The sequence below is a fragment of the Ananas comosus genome, linkage group 11 (genome assembly GCF_001540865.1).
Source record: "Ananas comosus cultivar F153 linkage group 11, ASM154086v1, whole genome shotgun sequence".
In the NCBI taxonomy this organism is placed as follows: Eukaryota; Viridiplantae; Streptophyta; class Magnoliopsida; order Poales; family Bromeliaceae; genus Ananas; species Ananas comosus.
Window position 1 is genome coordinate 7,524,803 of NC_033631.1, and position 20,056 is coordinate 7,544,858.

A 20,056-nucleotide genomic window follows, 5' to 3' on the forward strand; every position below is an offset into this window, starting at 1 on the left:
AGCCCGTCATATCTCTTCTCCTCTCTTCCATCTTCTAGCAAATAGACGTCCTTTTGGAAGGGAGCTAGCACCCCGGTGAGGACATCGATCAAATTAAGAACCTCGTGTGGATACCTATAGAGGCCGGACGCGTGTGCGGCTTCAAGAGAACCCGATTCCACGATCATCAAATTGAGGCAAGGATTTATCCGCGAAAAAGGTAAAGATTCGATCTTGTTTTTCTTCTTTAATCTTAAAACATGAGGGATCCTAATTGCGTGGTTTTTGAGATTTGATCTCGAGAGTTTTCAAAAATCAATTTTGTTTGATTTCTTTTTCCGCTGCGTTTTTACAATACGCAATTTTCTAACATAAACCGCATCACGTTGTCGTAGAGCACGTGCCTCGTCGGTGCGCAACCCATGGGGAGCCTCGGTGCCTCGACTTTGCAGCCTTCACCGCATCGATCGCTAGGACCTAATCGTGTTCACCAACCTCTCCACCGCCTCTTCGGTATGCTGGCTTCGGCGTCGGGGGAGGTGCATCGACGGCAGCGGGGACGTGCACTGGGCCGGGCGGAGCGCAAGGGCGGTGGGGGTTGGAGATCGTGTTGGAGGTGGCGGAAGAGGCGGACACGGCGGCGACGACAGCCATGCGTGTGGATTCAAGCTTTTCTTTCTCTCCCCCTCTTGGTTCATTACCATGAAATGAAAATTTTTGTTTATCTTTCTTTTTATTTTTTTTTCCTATATCTCTATTTTTATTCCTTTCTCATTTTTCATATTATTATTTCTTTTTTTTGGTTTTGTTCTCGTGTGCTTTTATTTTCTTTTTTTTATTTGGTCTGGTTATTAATGTCACGTCTTGAGCACTCCATATCTACAGCATTTGTCATCCTCTGCCCACTTCTACGTACGTTTATTTTATCTCTATTTATTTAATTATTATTAAATATAAAATATATTATTATAGTGGTTTGAATTTTTTTTTTTTAAAGGAATAAAAGAGAAATGACTTGCGAAATGCATTATACTAGCTTGAATTTTTAGAAATAAAATGCTCTGAAAACTCTTATATCGATCATAGTATATAATCTATTTTATTCACAATACATAAGCTCTATAATTTCGTCAACAATATATGAAAGAAATATTTTCTATCGATCTTTTTTAATTATATTTCTGTTCAAATTAGCTGGGTACTTTTTTTTCTTTTTTCTTTTTTTTCTATTGACGAAAGATGGACTTTCTTCTATCCTACCCTTTTTCTATTTAATTTTCAATAACATTTAGTCCGATTCCTATAAAAATACTTTTTGAGTGAAAAAACTAATTTTCTTATGTTTTGATCTCTATAAAAATATTTTTCCTATAAAATTATTTTACATATTTTTTAGAAAATTTGTCGTTTCGTTTTCCCTCGATGGAAGCGGAAAATGAAAACTCCGCTTCCTTGGATCACGGCGTACAAGTCCATGACCACTTTTTCTAGAGCAATGTACAACTTGTTTTTTTTTTTTGGAATCGACTAATATATAAAATATAAAAAATATAATATTATATTATATAATTTATAATATATTTTATAATAATATTATCTTATATTATATTATATATTTTACAAGAATTGAGCTTCTATGCTTTTAAAGGTATCAAGTTATTAGTGCTTGTAGATTTTTTGCCATTGAATTAAGAGATATGCGGTTAGAATGATGTGGGTCCCCTAGGGTTGAGTAGGTGGTTGGTTGAATAGTATAATCTAACGGTTAAAAATGATAAAAGGTTTAGATTTAACGGTAAAAAATTTACAAGCACCAAGTGCTTTGTGCTTTTACAAGCACCATAGCTGGACTCTATTTTACAATATATGTTATATATTATAATATTTTATAATATTCTAAATATATACTATAATTTAATATAATATTTAATGGATAATTTTTGTAACCAAAAAAAGTTTATATTTATATAAATCTAATATGAAAGTATTCACTATAATATATTTTATAATAAAAATTTGTACTATTGAATATATTAAGTATATCCAATATATTATACTATGAGCTAGGCTGGAATACTGTTGAATATATTTGTCACGCCCCGAGCCCGATCCCTTTTGGCCGGTTCGAGAGCGTCAAACAGACGCCGAATGGACAGAGCTTCCCCTATCCGCCCAAGGCCCAACACAAGTATCAATAGAGTACAAATTTGCAGCGGAAGCATACACAATGGCTTGCACGAGAGAAAGCAATAGCCAAGGTGAAAGAATTAGCAATTCAATATACAAGTGATATAACTAAATTTAAATCACATACATGTATCCAACTGTAATCAAGTTCTGTCACATTCTTGCATCATTTCTTTTTACATCTCATTTCTCCCAAAATATAACTTTTGACCTTTAACATGAATATCCTTTACATCATTCATTAAAGCAAGTTCATAATACTAAAATCATCAAATACAAAAGACGATAGTAAAAGGTATGCAACTACAAAATAAAATCCATCTCAGGCGGTCTCTATCTAAGGCGCGATGCCCTTACCGCGATAATCTGCCGGCTCGCTCGGTCCCGGCTCTGTGGAAATAGTGGGGTGAGAACTACAACAAAGTTCCCAGTGGATTCGGCAACCAACCACGCCGACTATCCCCCTAGGTCTAATCAGGTATAATAGAAGAAAGAATAGATAATAACCAACTAACAAATGCAGCTAATATGCCTGAACGATAAATAAAACTATGCTCGATAGAATGCTCATGATGAATGCAATATTAACTTTTCATTACCCAATCTCATGGCTAGCCCGCAGGTTTCGCCCTCACAAACTCACCAACCCAAATCCCTATAGTCGGGGAGATAACCGCTACGACCCGACGGGACCGCCCTCTGGGGAGATAACCGCTACGACCCAGTGATGACAACTCCGGAGCACATCGCCCGAGGCGGAGCTACCGCCCTCGAGCAAGGACTATTAGGTGAGTACGATCAATCCTTAACTTTAAGGATTCCAAGTTCAATCCATTCCCTGACTCCAAGGAAAACCATGTTCATATGACCCTTAACTCTAAGGTGCATTTGTCATAATGTCACTAACCGAATTCACTTGCATTCTCTAACCTCTACTAGTGTCATGTACACGACTTGTTCTTGTTATTTGTCATTGGTGCCACACTTGTTTTCTAGGTGCTATGTTCTTGTACTCATGCCGCACTCTATGTCTACGTCAACATGTCACATTTGTTTACTAACCCTTCTAGGTTCTTGTCCCATGTCATGCATATATAGGGTTACCAATTCTCATTCATTTACTACTATTTCTCAAGCATTAAAACTCATGTCATGCAATAGAAATTTATAATTAACCCTACTATGCAACATGCTCAATATAAGTACATATGCTCAAATATGACGCTTTAGACATAAAAGGATTTCCGATGTCCTTGGAATGTACCACCCACCTTAGATGGTTACAAGGATGCTACGGTAAATTTCTTGAAATTTTTGAAGCCCTAGTCCGCGTGCTGCGGCTATCTGTACGAAAAACGACGTTTTTGTCAATAATTTTGCGTACACTCGTCGGATTGTCGAACTGAGCGCTCCAACGCGTTTAAAATACCCTCAATTAGGTTTCTACATGATCAAAATAGATCGAATCCTAACTTGGGCAAAACCCCTCTTTGGGATGCCCTAACATGCCATTTTTTGNGAGCCCTTCCTACGCCGCCGCCGCCGCCAGCAGGAGATCGAGGCCGACCTCCGCCGCCTCCGCCGCTTCCGCTCCGCCAACCTCATCCTCGCCTACTCCCCTTCCCCTTCCCCTTCCCCTTCCCCGCCCTCCCCCGTCTCCAAATCCCGCGGCTCCCCTTCCTCCCCCTCCCCCTCTTCCATCCCCGGCCGCGCCTCCAAGTACTCCAAACCCCCTCCCCCAAACCCTAACCCTAACCCTAACCCTAACCGTAACTCTGGCCCCTCCTCGCACCCCGCCTTCCGCCCCATCTCCAAGCCTCGCTCCCCTGCTCGCGTCGAAACCGGAGAATTCTCCATCTCCGAGAAGGGGATAACCTACAAGATCAAGGACGCGCCCTTTGAATTCCAGTATAGCTACACCGAGACCCCCAAGGTGAAGCCGCTGGCACTGCGCGAGCCGCAGTTCCTGCCGTTCGGACCCACCACGATGCCCCGGCCGTGGACCGGCCGTGCCCCGCTGCCGCCCAGCAAGAAGAAGCTTCCGGAGTTTGACTCGTTCCGGCTGCCCCCTCCTGGGAAGAAGGGGGTGAAGCCGGTGCAGGCGCCTGGGCCGTTCATTGCGGGGTCAGGGCCCAGGTACCATGCGGGATCAAGGGAGGAGATATTGGGGGAGCCGTTGACGGCAGAGGAGGTCGCAAACTTGGTGAAGGGGTGCCTGAAGATGAGGAGACAGCTGAATATGGGTATGTGTGAAAGATTGTGGCTTGTTGCGTCCAAATTTAACAGCTCATTTAATGTTTTTCATTTCCTGTTTGTAACCTTTTTGATGTTGATAAGTGAGATTTTTTTATGTCTTTCTCTTCGGAAATTGCATAATTGATGCTTGTATACAAGGACACAGTAAGATAGATACTTCTTTTCATAGGTGGAATTCATTAAATCTTGGAAAATTATTACTGCTAGGACCTTGCGGTGGACTCGAAGCAAACCCATAGATTGCAACGACGAAAAAAAGTCCCCATAATGCACAAGTTATCACTGGATAACTTGTTCAGGCATCCGAACAGGCCATTAGTGTTTCCTTGTTTCATTACTTACTAGTGTAGTGACCAGCGCGATGCTGCGGATAGATACTTTGCTTAGTCGTAAAGAATATAAAAAATTTCTTATAGGATTACTTAGTATGCATATATTTATTTATACAGCGGTCAATAGCATAATTATCTATATTTGTGTATACCAATTTTACTATTCTTTTATTTCTTATATATTCATATTGCATAAAGTAGGAGAAACAAATTATTATTTTTTATAAGCATCGCGCAAAGGCGGACTTACAAATTCAGAGTCCAATGGTTGCAGAAAAACCGCTAAAGTTAAAAGATTTTTGAGTAAAAAAAATCAAAATTATTTTTTTTAAATATATATACGGTAGATAATTCGAAATAAACAAACCAGTAAAATTAGAGGAACGATTGCAGCAAAATAGAATCAGATGAAGAACCAACGAAATCAGTGGAATCAGAGGAACTGCTGCAGCCAAGCGGAATCGAAGGTCTTCTTAGAAGAACAGATGACCGTGGAAGTACAGCAAAAGACGATGGATGTCTTAATATATAGGCATTTAGATGAAGGGGTTTTCTTAGAGGAATAGATAACCGTGAAAGTACAGCAAAAGACGATAGATGTCTTAATATACATGTATTTAGAGGAAGGGAAAAAGGCATAGAATAATTCTTTGTAATAAATAGAGACAAAATCGAAGCGGCGAAATCGAAGCAGTGAAGGGACGCAATAGATGGGAACGCAGTGGCGGTAATGAAAACTCTAAGTAGGAAAGAAGGAGCGGCAATGTACCCGGTCAATTTTTCATCTAGAGGAAACACGCTCGGAACGAAGCGACAATAAATGAATTGAACCGGTTTAATGGTAGGGGCAAAAAATGAAGCGAACCGGTCTCAAAATGAGAAGAGGAACCGGTGGTTCAATTACTCTGAGGAGGGAAGGAGCGGCGATGTACCCGGTCAATTTTTCGTCTAGAGGAAACACGCTCGGAACGAAGCGACAATAAATGAATTGAACCGATTTAATGGTAGGGGCAAAAAATGAAGCGAACCGGTCTCAAAATGAGAAGAGGAACCGGTGGTTTAATTAAAAAAAAAGAAAAAAAATCATAATATTAATAGATGGGTCCCACGCCTATAAGGCAAGGAAAACTTGCCACGTGGACTCCCCATACGGGAATTAATATAAGTAGGTCAATTTTTCGTCTAGAGGAAACATGCTCGGAACGAAGCGACAATAAATGAATTGAACTGGTTTAATTGTAGGGACAACAAACGAAGCGAGCCGGTCTAACAAAGAGAAGAGGAACCGGTGGTTCAATTACTCTGAGGAGGGAAGGAGCGGCGATGTACCCGGTCAATTTTTCGTCTAGAGGAAACACGCTTGGAACGAAGCGACAATAAATGAATTGAACCGGTTTAATGGTAAGGGCAAACAACGAAGCGAACCGGTCTGACAATGAGAAGAGGAACCGGTGGTTCAATTGAAAAAAAAAAAATCATAATATTAACTGATGGGTCCCATTCCTATAAGGCAAGGAAAACTTGCCACGTGGACTCCCCATACGGGAATTAATATAAGTATATAGATAAATAGTAAGTGGGAGAGAGCAGGGAGAGTCTGATTTTTTAATTTTCTGCATTTTTATGTTTCATAGGCTGAAGGAAGTTACCAGTACACATTGATTTTGGCTCTACTGTTTGATTTGGTATGCGACTTTTTTGGTTCACTTTCTTCTGTAATGGGTAAATGCTTGATTTCAAAATGAGGTAGAATTACATGGAACTGTATCTAAATATAGCTGCTAAACAGTCGACAATTAACATNCCTCCAAGTACTCCAAACCCCCTCCCCCAAACCCTAACCCTAACCCTAACCCTAACCGTAACTCTGGCCCCTCCTCGCACCCCGCCTTCCGCCCCATCTCCAAGCCTCGCTCCCCTGCTCGCGTCGAAACCGGAGAATTCTCCATCTCCGAGAAGGGGATAACCTACAAGATCAAGGACGCGCCCTTTGAATTCCAGTATAGCTACACCGAGACCCCCAAGGTGAAGCCGCTGGCACTGCGCGAGCCGCAGTTCCTGCCGTTCGGACCCACCACGATGCCCCGGCCGTGGACCGGCCGTGCCCCGCTGCCGCCCAGCAAGAAGAAGCTTCCGGAGTTCGACTCGTTCCGGCTGCCCCCTCCTGGGAAGAAGGGGGTGAAGCCGGTGCAGGCGCCTGGGCCGTTCATTGCGGGGTCAGGGCCCAGGTACCATGCGGGATCAAGGGAGGAGATATTGGGGGAGCCGTTGACGGCAGAGGAGGTCGCAAACTTGGTGAAGGGGTGCCTGAAGATGAGGAGACAGCTGAATATGGGTATGTGTGAAAGATTGTGGCTTGTTGCGTCCAAATTTAACAGCTCATTTAATGTTTTTCATTTCCTGTTTGTAACCTTTTTGATGTTGATAAGTGAGATTTTTTTGTCTTTCTCTTCGGAAATTGCATAATTGATGCTTGTATACAAGGACACAGTAGGATAGATACTTCTTTTCATAGGTGGAATTCATTAAATCTTGGAAAATTATTACTGCTAGGACCTTGCGGTGGACTCGAAGCAAACCCATAGATTGCAACGACGAAAAAAAGTCCCCATAATGCACAAGTTATCACTGGATAACTTGTTCAGGCATCCGAACAGGCCATTAGTGTTTCCTTGTTTCATTACTTACTAGTGTAGTGACCCGCGCGATGCTGCGGATAGATACTTTGCGTAGTCGTAAAGAATATAAAAAATTTCTTATAGGATTACTTAGTATGCATATATTTATTTATACAGCGGTCAATAGCATAATTATCTATATTTTTGTATACCAATTTTACTATTCTTTTATTTCTTATATATTCATATTGCATAAAGTAGGAGAAACAAATTATTATTTTTTATAAGCATCGCGCAAAGGCGGACTTACAAATTCAGAGTCCAATGGTTGCAGAAAAACCGCTAAAGTTAAAAGATTTTTGAGTAAAAAAAATCAAAATTATTTTTTTTAAATATATATACGGTAGATAATTCGAAATAAACAAACCAGTAAAATTAGAGGAACGATTGCTGCAAAATAGAATCAGATGAAGAACCAACGAAATTAGTGGAATCAGAGGAACTGTTGTATGTTAATATATAGGCATTTAGAGGAAGGGGTCTTCTTAGAGGAATGGATGACTGTGAAAGTACAGCAAAAGACGATGGATGTCTTAATATATAGGCATTTAGAGGAAGGGGTCTTCTTATAGGAATGGATGACTGTGAAAGTACAGCAAAAGACGATGGATGTCTTAATATATAGGCACTTAGAGGAAGGGGAAAAGGCATAGAATAATTCTTCGTAATCAATAGAGACAAATCGAAGCGGCGAAGGGATTGCAAAATTGAAGCGGTGAAGGGACGCAATAGATGGGAACGCAGTGGCGGTAATGAAAACTCTAAGTAGGAAAGAAGGAGCGGCAATGTACCCGGTCAATTTTCCATTTAGAGGAAACACGCTCAGAACGAAGTGACAATAAATGAATTGAACCGGTTTAATGGTAGGGGCAAAAAACGAAGCAAACCGGTCTAACAATGAGAAAAGGAACCGGTGGTTCAATTACTCTGAGGAGGGAAGAGAAGAAGGAGCGGCGATGTACTCGGTCAATTTTTCGTCTAGAGGAAACACGCTAGGAACGAAGTGACAATAAATGAATTGAACCGGTTTAATGGTAGGGGCAACAAACGAAGTGAACCGGTCTAACAATAAGAAGAGGAACCGGTGGTTCAATTACTCTGAGGAGGGAAGGAGCGGCGATGTACTCGGTCAATTTTTCATCTAGAGGAAACACGCTCGGAACGAAGCGACAATAAATGAATTGAACTGGTTTAATGGTGGGGGCAAAAAACAAGCGAACCGGTCTAATAATGAGAAGAGGAAGCGGTGGTTTAATTAAAAAAAAGAAAAAAATTCATAATATTAACAGATGGGTCCCACGCCTATAAGGCAAGGAAAACTTGCCACGTGGACTCCCCATACGGGAATTAATATAAGTATATAGATAGATAGTAAGTGGGAGAGAGCAGGGAGAGTCTAATTTTTTAATTTTCTGCATTTTTATGTTTCATAGGCTGAAGGAAGTTACCAGTGCACATTGATTTTGGCTCTACTGTTTGATTTGGTATGCTACTTTTTTGGTTCACTTTCTTCTGTAATGGGTAAATGCTTGATTTCAAAATGAGGTAGAACATGGAACTGTATCTAAATATAGCTGCTAAACAGTCGACAATTAACATGAAGGCTGTCCTTCATATAAATGATGACATTGCTAAACATTACACTAATCCATTTGTGTTTGGTGATACACTGGTGATCATTTCCATTTCGGCATTCTGTGTTGATAAGGATAAGGTGGGAATCAATGAGATGTACAAAGTTAAATTTCGGGCATAGGTTATGCAACAGGAGCTAATTTTTTCTATAACAACTTTTATAAATGCAGAGAAGACAGAAGGCAATTGTCATAGAAATTAGATTTATGTTTCGAGTCAACAAAATCTAACTTCATGTAACATACCCAATTAGTCCACTTTGTGAAAAGAATCAACATATTTATTAAATACCATCAGGATGGGGCATAAATTGTAATTTGGAGGGCTATACATGCAAATATGTCAATTATTAGGAGTATATATGCGCAATCCATTATATTAATTTGTGGCATTTTGTTATTCAGTAGATACAATACAATGTGCACTTCAGTAGGTTTTTAGATTGTTTTATTACTTCAACAGTATTTATAATCTTGTATACCCAATATATTGGTTTATCCATGTAATACTTAATTAAAAATTGAAAATGATCAATTAGGTTTCCAGTAATAACTTTCTGATCAATTAGTGAATACTATATGTATAGTAGTGGTATACACAGTAAGAAATGAATGAGTGTTACCGTAATCTCTTGCTTTTTTATAATTAATTGCAAACAAAGTAATGAAAGTTCTAATTTTAAATCATTTAACTTTCATTGAAAACTTGGATGGATGTTCTGTTGAATTTGGTTTCACACACTTAAAGTATGAGAATGATATAGGGAGATATGTATGTTAAGTAAAAGCTGTGTTGATCAAAGCACTCGCAAGTGGCTTTTTACTTGCTAGGCAGGGAAATTGTAAAAGACATGTATCGTGCAGGCCGGTTGATTTGAATTTTTGTAACATACCAATTGTCCCACATCGGATGGGAAAGAAATTCTGATTTGGAATCTAAGAGGCTACACACTCTAGTAATAATAATCGGGCTTAAGCATTTTTGGGCTAGTGGTTTGGGCCTAACGAGTTATTAGTACTAGTGGACTCGGTCGTTACAGGTGGTATCAGAGCTGAATACTAGCCAGAAGTGTGAAAGCTAAGTGCTATGCGCGGCGAAGTGCTACGCCACAAATTTGGTGGGAGCAACCTCTTGAACCTGCAGGAGTCACATCTAGGATTTTACATCGTCTGGTAAAATCTATGTATGTGGTTGGATTTGGGCCTGATGGACGTCAGAGTGGATTTGAGCCTGACGAGGATGTTAGGGTCTAAACGGAGGGGAGTCTATAACACTTCAATAGACCAACATCGGATAGGAAAGGAATTTTGATTGAGAATATAAGAGGGCACACACCTTAGTAATAATAATCGGACTTGGAGCATTTTGGGCTAGTGGTTTGGGTCCAACGAGTTATAACTACTCGTGGATCGGGTCGTTAAAAATTTGATTCCAGGTCTCTGATTCCTCCATGGTATGGTGCTTTTGCTTTTTTTGTTTTTGGGTAGAAACAAGTGTTGAGTAGGCATAGTTGGTTTTTTTCAAATGTAGAATATTCAACAATCAGACTTTTCACTATGCTGATGTGGTGCAGTAACCTTCTTCGCTGACAGACCAAAATGATCTCTATATCTGTGAATAAACAAGGTGCTAGAATCTAGTTTTTAGCGTTTAATGTTGAATTTCATTTCATAAACTGTTCTTTATTTGCTATGTGTGACCTCAGATTCATTACTTACTTTCTCTTCATTCCTTGAATCTAGCATATCTTGTTGTTCTGTTGTTTGATTTTCATGAACAACTTTTTGTAGGTAGAGATGGTTTAACGCACAATATGTTGGACAATATTCATGCACATTGGAAAAGGAGGAGGGTGTGCAAGATAAAATGTAAAGGCGTGTGCACAGTTGATATGGATAATGTTTGTCAACAGTTAGAGGTAGCTTCTTCTTTGAATTATAATTTGATTGTATGGGTAGATTTTTCTCTTCTGAACTTTTGATGCAAAATATTTTCTTTTGCTAGCTTGATGGAAATCATACTCTTTTCTTGTCTTAAGATTATTCTCATTGTATAGTTATTAAGTTCCTTCATTTGATATGCCTTTATAATGCATAGAGAACAACTTAATGTTGAGAATTATTAACACACACACACATATATAGTTCGGCTATGGTGCTTTTAAAAGCACCAAGCACTTGGTGCTTGTAAGTTTCCCACCGTTAGATCTATCCCTTTGACCAATTCTACCCCTTAGATTATGCTATTCCACCAACCAACTACTTAACCCTAGGGGGCCACTATTATCCTAATCCTACAAATCTTCATCCGAAGGCCCAAAACCTAAAAGCACCAATGACTTGGTGCTTTTAAAAGCATAGGAGCTCAATTCTATATATATAGAGAGAGAATCCGGATTGTGTGCTTTTAGAAGCACGGTGCCCTTCGTGCTATCAAGTCGTTTTCGATGCTGAAACTTTCAAATCGTTGATCGGCTCCATTAGATTTGATCTAGAGTATTTGAAGTACCTAGAAAATAAATTTCACAATTTTTAGATATTATTTACCTAGTGATTGAAAGAGCTCAAAATCAACGTTGAAAATAAAAATCTCACAAAAGTGATGATATGAAACTAAAATTTTAGATCAAAGATATAGATCTTGTTTTATATAGTATAAAGAATTTTCTATCAATATTTTATGAATTTGGATGCTTCTACACCATTAAATTTGCAAACAGCTCACCACGACCATTGAAATTGTTGATTTTGGGCCCTTTCGATCACTAGGTAAATGATATTGAAAAATCGCGAAATTTATTTTGTAGGTACTTTAAAATACTCTAGATCAAGTTTAACGGAGCCGATCGATGATTCGAAAGTCCCAACATCGAAAACGACTTAATAGTACAGAGGCCATCGTGCTTCTAAAAGCATACAAGCAAACGGGCTCCTTTGCCACCTAGTTGCTTTCATGATGGAGCCTCCAAAGCGACGATTGGCACCGGTGAACATGATTTATACTACTTGAAGCATCTAGATAACAAATTTCAAATCTTTTCGACATCATTGACCTAATGATCAAAGGGTTTCAAAATTTGTAATTTTAATGGTCAATATGAGGCGCTTTTCTTGTTTAACGGTACAAAGATTTCCAAATCAATTGAATTTTGGTTGGAAAATTCTTTAAACTATTTAAAACGAGATCTATACTCTTGATCTTGATTACAAGATTCCTATTATTACTTTTTAAAGAATATTCATTTTCAATCGTTCATTTTTGTGTCCACTTGATGAACAAGAGAATATATCGAAAAAATATAAAATTTGGTTTCTAGATAATTGAAGTGGTATAGATCATGTTCAATGCTGCCTATCGTCGATTTGGACACTTCATTATCAAAAATAAATGGGTAACAATGGAGCCCGTTTGCCACTAATAGCATTTCAGCTCAACTCTCTCGATATATATATATATGTATGTATGTATGTATATATATAGTCAGATTGGAGTGTCCTATCCCCACAACCCTTCATTCAAGGGCTGAAAACCCAAAAGCACCATTACTTAGTGCTATTGAAAGCATTCCAGTCCAGTTTAATAGTGTAAAGCTGCTATGCTTCTGGAAGCATAAATGAGTTAGTGTTTTTGATTTTTTAGCCCTTGGATCAAGGATTTTAGGGTTGAGAGTGGTCCCCCAAGGGTTTAGTGATCCCCCTAGGGGATTAATATTTATCCAAGGGCCAGAAATTGTCAAAGGGTTGATCCAAGGGTTAAAAAAATCGGAAGCACTATAGTCGGACTCTCTCTCTCTCTCTCTCTCTCTCTCTCTCTATATATATATATATATATATATATATATATTGATCAAACATTGAAGTCTGACTGTCAAACATTGTACGGTTATTAAGATTATTCTCACTGTATACTAATTAGGTTCCTTCATCAATACACTGGGAAGTTACAAATTTATGACCAAAGTAAACAAGGAAGAGAGGGGCTTCCATGAGAAAAGCCCAATTTGTCTGTAGAATATCTTAGTTTTATCTTGTTAGGTTAATAGAACTTAGGAGAACTCTCTTGGGTTTTGTTTAGACATAATGTTGAAGAGAAAAGTAGAACCGGCTCCAACCCGAGCGCACCCTTTCCTCCGATGTGTAGAAACCGAAAATTCAAGTTTCCTACATGCCCAAGATCGCACAACCACCGAAGAAGACAAGAACGAAGAAATATAAAGCTCACAAGAATAATCTCAAACAACTCCACATATAAAATTAAACAACTTCACCAAGAGTATCCAAAATACCATATAATGAAAATCGAAAAATACCAAATAAACCTTCAATCCAAAACACCTTATAATGAATGTTCACAAGAGAGAAGAAGAGGTAGATTAGAGGTCACCCACCTCAAACCTAGCAAAAATCCAACCACCTTTGGACCCTCTTTCACACTTCTCTTGCACTTGAGAGAGAACACCAAAACAATGGGATGAAGAACAAAAGAGAAGAAGCTCAAGAGAGGAAGCTCTCTTTTCTTCTTCTTAACCTATTTTGTTTTGACCCCCTAACTAAAAACCCATATAGCCCAACTTGGCTCACTTAGCCCAAAATAAGCCACAAGTCAACTTGACTCAATGAGAACAAAAAAGAGGCCCATTTAAACAATAGACCATTGGGCTCCTATAAATACACTTATTAAACTAGTAAACAAAAGCAAACAAAAAATAAGTTTAGCACTAATTTTTAACAACTTTGACCTGTCCTTTCTAAACATCTTCTTTCCTTGATTAGTAGCAGCCAAATGCTTAATAAAGTTTGGAGCTTCTGGTTAGTTGCATAGAGAAGTTTTCTGAATACCAAAGCGAAGGTCTAATGTGAAGCTTAAATATGACACGAACCTTAGACGAAATGCAATTCTAGAGAAGATCATTCATGAAAAAAAAAGAAGAAATGTTTGGCATTCTAATAATGAAGGGTCTTTACGCATGTGAAATTGTTCTGAATGTTTTGAACTCTTACAGTGGGAATAACATACACTTGAAGAGATATGGCCACAAAGTATGAACTGAATGGCTAATTCAGGCTGAAGATGAATGTTGTATGAGCAGGGTTGTGGTTTATTAATATCCTTATTAATTTGTTTTTTCCTAGTATGAATAGTTCACATCCTTCTAGATTTTCTTTTCTCAATGCAAGTATATATTGGCACACGTATATCAGGTAATTTTCTGTTGTTTTGTGGCTTCTTATGAAGGTGAATAACATTCTAACATGAAGTATAATTCTAATCCTAGCTCATATCATGTGCTCATTTTATCAACAATATTGTGTGCTACGTAAAAGCTTCCATTAAATTTTGACAGGAAAAAACGGGAGGAAAGATAATATACCGCAAAGGCGGAGTTATCTACTTATTTCGTGGCAGAAACTACAATTACAGAACTCGTCCCAGATTTCCTCTTATGCTCTGGAAGCCTGTAACACCAGTGTATCCACGGTTGGTTCAGCGAGTACCAGAAGGGTTGACTTTAGAAGAAGCCACTGAAATGCGCAAGAGAGGGCGTCAATTAACCCCAATATGCAAACTAGGTAACCATTTTTTTATTCACTTGCTTCAATTTGTTCATTTTTCTTCATATTGTGGATTAGTAAGTGGTATGATGGTATCATTATCTTTTAGTGTTTTTAAACACTTGTTGCCTGAATGTCCAATGCCATGTAGGTTCCTGATATTTTGATTGTGTATTTGTAATTCATTTCCTTATGGATGTGTGAAAACTGAAAAGCATTCTAAAATGTTCCTTTTTTCCCCCCTCCTATTTTCTTGTGTAATAGGCAAAAATGGCGTATACATTAACCTTGTTCAGCAAGTTCGAGAGGCATTCGAAGCATGCGAACTGGTTCGCATTAACTGCAAAGACATGGATAGAAGTGATTGCAGGAAGATTGGTGCCAAGCTAAAGGTTAGTAAAAACTTCGTAGTAGAAATCACTTCGTCTCATTTTTGTAAGCTTTTATATTTTTTGATTTTCAGGATTTGGTTCCCTGTGTTTTAATCTCATTTGAGCGTGAACATATACTCATGTGGAGAGGGAAAGATTGGAAATCATGTTTTTCACCATTAGAAGACAATTTCTCTGAAGCTAATCAAGCAACCACATTGAATATAAATGACTCATCATTAAACGACTTGCTGGATTCTAATGTTGGAAAAAGCTTAGATGACGAAATCACTACCGAAATGCCTAATGAGAACATGAGCCTAAATGAATTCGAGTGTCACTTGAAGCTGGGGAATGTGAGTGAGATGTCAACAGCTTTAGTTGAGCCGAAATCTTCAATCACTGCTCACCAAGAATCATCTGCTGTAGTTGTGGGGGATAACGTGAAAGGTTCATCTCTCCAAATACCTCAAAATCTCTCTTTAAATGGACATCTAAATATACAAGAATCAAGTGAGAACTTTTCTTATCAAGGAGGAGATGAACCATTGGCTACTACTTTTTGTAATGACACAGTTGATATTCTAGACACTATTATCGAGGAGTTGGAAGTAAAAGAAAGAGACGGTATAGTAATCCAGGATTTAAAAGAACCAAGTGAGAATCTTTCTTATCGAGGTGGAGATGAACCATCAGTTTCTTTTAGTAATAACCCAGTCGAGATGCCAGACACTATTTATGGAAGCTTTGAGGAGTTGGAAGTAGAAGAAAGAAAGAGAATAGAAATCCTGGATTTAGAAGAACCATGTGAGAATCTTTCTTATCAAGCAGGAGATGAACCACCAACAAGTGATTTTAGTAACAATGATGCACTTGATATTCTAGACACTATAAATGGAAGCATTGAGCCTCTGGGATTAAAAGAAACAGAGAGAAAAGAAATCCGGGATTTAGAAGAACCAAGTAAGGATCTTCCTAATCGAGGGGACGAACCATTAACAACTTCTTATAGTAATGACCCACATGATATACCAGACACTATTAGAAACGTCGAGGAGTCGGAATTTAAAGATACAGAGAAAGTAGGAATCAACGATTTCGAAGAACCAAATGAGGATCTTTCTCATCTAGCAGCAGATGAGCTATTGGCAACTTCTTTCAGTGAAGAGTCAGCCAATATGCTTGAAACAAAAACTATTAATGGAAGTAGCGAGGAGTTAGAAGTTAAAGAAAGAGAAAGAATAGAAATCCAGAATGAAGCAAAGTCTGATGGAGAATTTTTGAAGGGGGTAAAAGATCTTTTGAGGCAGGCTGTAGAGAGTGGCAGTGCTGTAATTCTGGACAACGAGTCTTTAGATGCTGATTTTGCTTTCCAACAGTCAGTTGCCCTTGCCAAGAGAGCACCACGTGGGCCAGTTTTCCGGTGTAGGGTTAGGAAAGTTGCCTTTAAGAGGAATGAGAAAGAGAGTGGCGAGCAACTCAATGAGCAACAAGATGTAGAGGTTAGGGTTTCTACCATCACTGAGAGGAAAGTTAGTAGGCATAAAAAGAATGCGAGGAAAGGGTATGATCTTCCAGATGTTATCCCTGGTGCGGTTTCTAAGGGGAGCTTGAGAGTGGATGAACTTGCAAAGCTATTAGGTTGAATTCTATGTGGTAAAATTTCCCGTTTGTTCGGATGAAGCCTTATATATATTCATTCTTGGCTACGCGCTCCACAAATGGATTCTTCATTCTAATGATGCAGCTAAACTGTAAAAGCGCTTTGGAGAGTTCCAGCTGTAATGGATGGAAAGACGCGCATGAAAGTTGGTAGGTCGAAGGATGCTTCGAAACGCCAAATGCTTTATTTTAACCTACTTGTGGTTTTATGGGACCATTAGAAGGGCAAAAAGTGGAAAACAGATTATCACAATACAATGAAGCTATTGACTTTCGAGGCAAGTTTTCTACGGTTTAGAGGCATTCATTTTTAGCGTGCAAATGTGAGATGAAAGTGTATAAATTCTTCGAAACACACTGCCTGTTTTTGACCTTTCTGTGACAGGTTCAGGTTCTTCTTGCAGGCGAATTAACTGTACATTGTTAACTATGTAAGGAAAAAGTATTGTTTATGTGATATCTGTGTTTTGAAGTTGTACGTTTCTGCAGTTAAGAAAGCAGTTCATGAAGGATGCACTTTCTCCAGCTAATTTATGAAGAAAGAACCCTGTTAAATCCTAATCAAGTGATTATTTAGAGTGTAATCTTGTTGACATAATTTAGATAAATATTCGTATCAGGAGGGATCTCATGTTTTTATATTATATTATTTTAAATAGTATTTTTAATATCTATATTTGACTAGCAAATAATCTATGCTGCACAGGACTATTGTAAATATTTTTAATTTAAATAATTTTAAGTTTAATCAAATATGAAAATTACAATGGTTCTTTATTTCCTGCATTGGTACAATATGTATAAAACAAACAAATTAACTATGGTTTAATGTTGTTGTTAATATGTTGTAGCATAGTCGCATGATGTATTTTAATGTATTAAGATGGTCATATTATATTAGTAGCTTCAAAGTGTAGATGTAAAATAAGAGATTTCTTTATCTTATAGTCTACACATTAGATGTATACCACCTGCTAATTCAAACTAAATTGTAATTAAAAAGCTTAGTATTCATAGAAATTACGTTTTTGCATGCGGAAATCATGTTTTTCACCATCAGAAGACAATTGTACTCCCATTGAAATATTATGGGCTTTTTTTGCATTTAGCCCCCTGACAAATTTTATTTGCAAAAATAGCCTTGTGTAAAATTTATTTGCAAAAATGGCCCTGGCCCTGCAACGCCAGCGCCACGTCAGCGCCACGCGGGCAGGGGCTGGGCCAGGTACGCAAGTTGAACACGGTGATTCGTTCACCGTGTTTAGACACGGTGATTCGTTCACCGTGTCTAAACACGGTGAACTGTTCACCGCGTTTAGACACGGTGAACCATTTACCGTGTCCTTCACTTTCATTTTTGGCCAAACACGGCCTGGCTACTTGTATTGGACACGGACTTAACCATTTTCGGGGGCGGTGAACACATTTGTATTGGACACGGTGAACCACTCACCGTGTCCAATGCATTTGTATTGGACACGATGAATGGATCACCGTGTCCATTTCATTTCTATTGGACACGGTGATCCATTCACCGTGTCCAATGCAGCTACCAGCCCAGCTAGTAGTTTGCCGCAGAAAAATCAATTACAAGATTCAATACAAGAATACGATACAGATACGTGTTGAAGAAAAATGAATTACAAGATTCAATACAAGAAAACGATACAGATACCTATCAATATATATCACAACACATCACAACATCACAAAAGTAATACACATCACAACATCACAAAATTAATACACATTACAACATCACAACCAATAGAATCTCAATAATATAATCAATACCAAATAATCAAAACAGAATATACAAAATAAATGCAAGTTATACAATAATATATAAATATAATATCATGTTCTCCTTCCTCGACCTCCTCCACTACGTCGCCTACCACGTCCGCGACCACGACCAACATCATGCTCATCAAAAGGCTCCAAAATCTCCAACTGGTCTAGATGCTCTATAGCAGCACCCTCAATAACCGGCTCAATCACAGCAGTAGCATGTGCCGGTAGTATGTCTCGCCGTGGAGGAGCTGAAGAGGAGGGCTGATCTGACCGTGGAGAAGTTGAAGAGGAGGGCTGATCTGTACGGATAGACCTCGATCGCCGTCGACGCCTAAAATAAACAATATCACCTGCTCCAGCTGGATCCTGCGGTACTGGTGCTGGTGCCGGGTCCGTAACATCAGCATAAGGTGGCTCCCCTATCGGTGATGATGGCATCGGTGGACTATATACGGGTGCATGGCCGGACATCGATGCTCCACTATAGTCTGCTGGTCCTGGAGGTACATAGTGTGGAAGCGTAGGTAAAGTCTCCAGAACTGCCTCCATCTGATCGACGACCTGTGATAGGGTAGCTAAGACTCCACCTCCTGAAATATCCGGTAGGACACGTCTGATCGTATAATGTGATCTCTGCACGATGTCAACCTGAAATAAAAGCACAATCAAAAAAGATTATACGAAACTTTCTGTATATATAAAAATTAATATAAAAAGATATTTGCAATTACAATCATACCAATACTCTCTCGACGTGTCCACGTGGCTGATAGGCGAGTGGTGGCCGCTGTACAGGTCTAGATATCCACCTCCTGGTGATCGTCCAATACCACTGCATGTAAACAGTGGTAGCTCATATCGGATCTGGATCTGTCCCAGGGGCCACCTCTGCTATATCTACTAATCTATCATTCCAACGCTCAATGTATGAGGCGTGGTATGCCGCCCAATCCTCATCTGCTCTGCCTCGTGAATTGATGCGAGGTATGGCAAGCACAGGTTCAGGTATATGCTGTAGTAGCCCAAACTGGCGAAGCACACGATCGGGATGATGGAGCTCAATAATGTGGAAGCAGACTAAGGTAGTCCTCGATCGCCAAACCTGGGACCCCGCCAGACAAAAAGGTGGGAGCGTCTCTAACACTGCGTCGTCATAAGGCCTCCATATAATCTATTGTGAAAAATACATATGATTAGCTATCAAAACACATATAATGAACTATTGTGAAAATAGACGGTGAAAATTGAATAATCTTTAAAATTTGAGCATCGGACTTTTAAATTCAAAGATCAAGAATGTTAATCTTAATCTATATAGTTTAAAGTATTTTCTATCAAAATTTGAAGAAATTTAGATTCTTCTATATAGTAGCCTAGCTCTATATATAGTATAGATAGTATAGTAGCTTAGTGCTATATATAGTATAGATAGTATAGTAGCCTAGCTCTATATATATATATATATATATATATATATATATATATATATGAATACTATCGGTAGGTTACTACCGATTTGTTTTCGATGATAGAGTTTCCAAATTGATGATCGGCACCGTTAAATATGATCTAAACTATATTATCAGATGAGTTGTCCCCATGAGCATTAA

The 20,056-nt window shown here is 38.7% G+C and overlaps 1 protein-coding gene across 1 annotated transcript; it reads left to right on the top strand.

Annotated features, from left to right (window-relative positions):
• On the top strand, nucleotides 402-17,130 carry LOC109717120 (CRS2-associated factor 1, chloroplastic). Its single transcript, XM_020242796.1, has 6 exons — nucleotides 402-518; nucleotides 3,689-4,409; nucleotides 10,858-10,985; nucleotides 14,412-14,637; nucleotides 14,884-15,011; nucleotides 15,083-17,130. Exons 1-6 carry the CDS (start codon nucleotides 402-404, stop codon nucleotides 16,634-16,636), a joined length of 2,874 nt encoding a protein of 957 aa, XP_020098385.1. The 3' UTR covers nucleotides 16,637-17,130.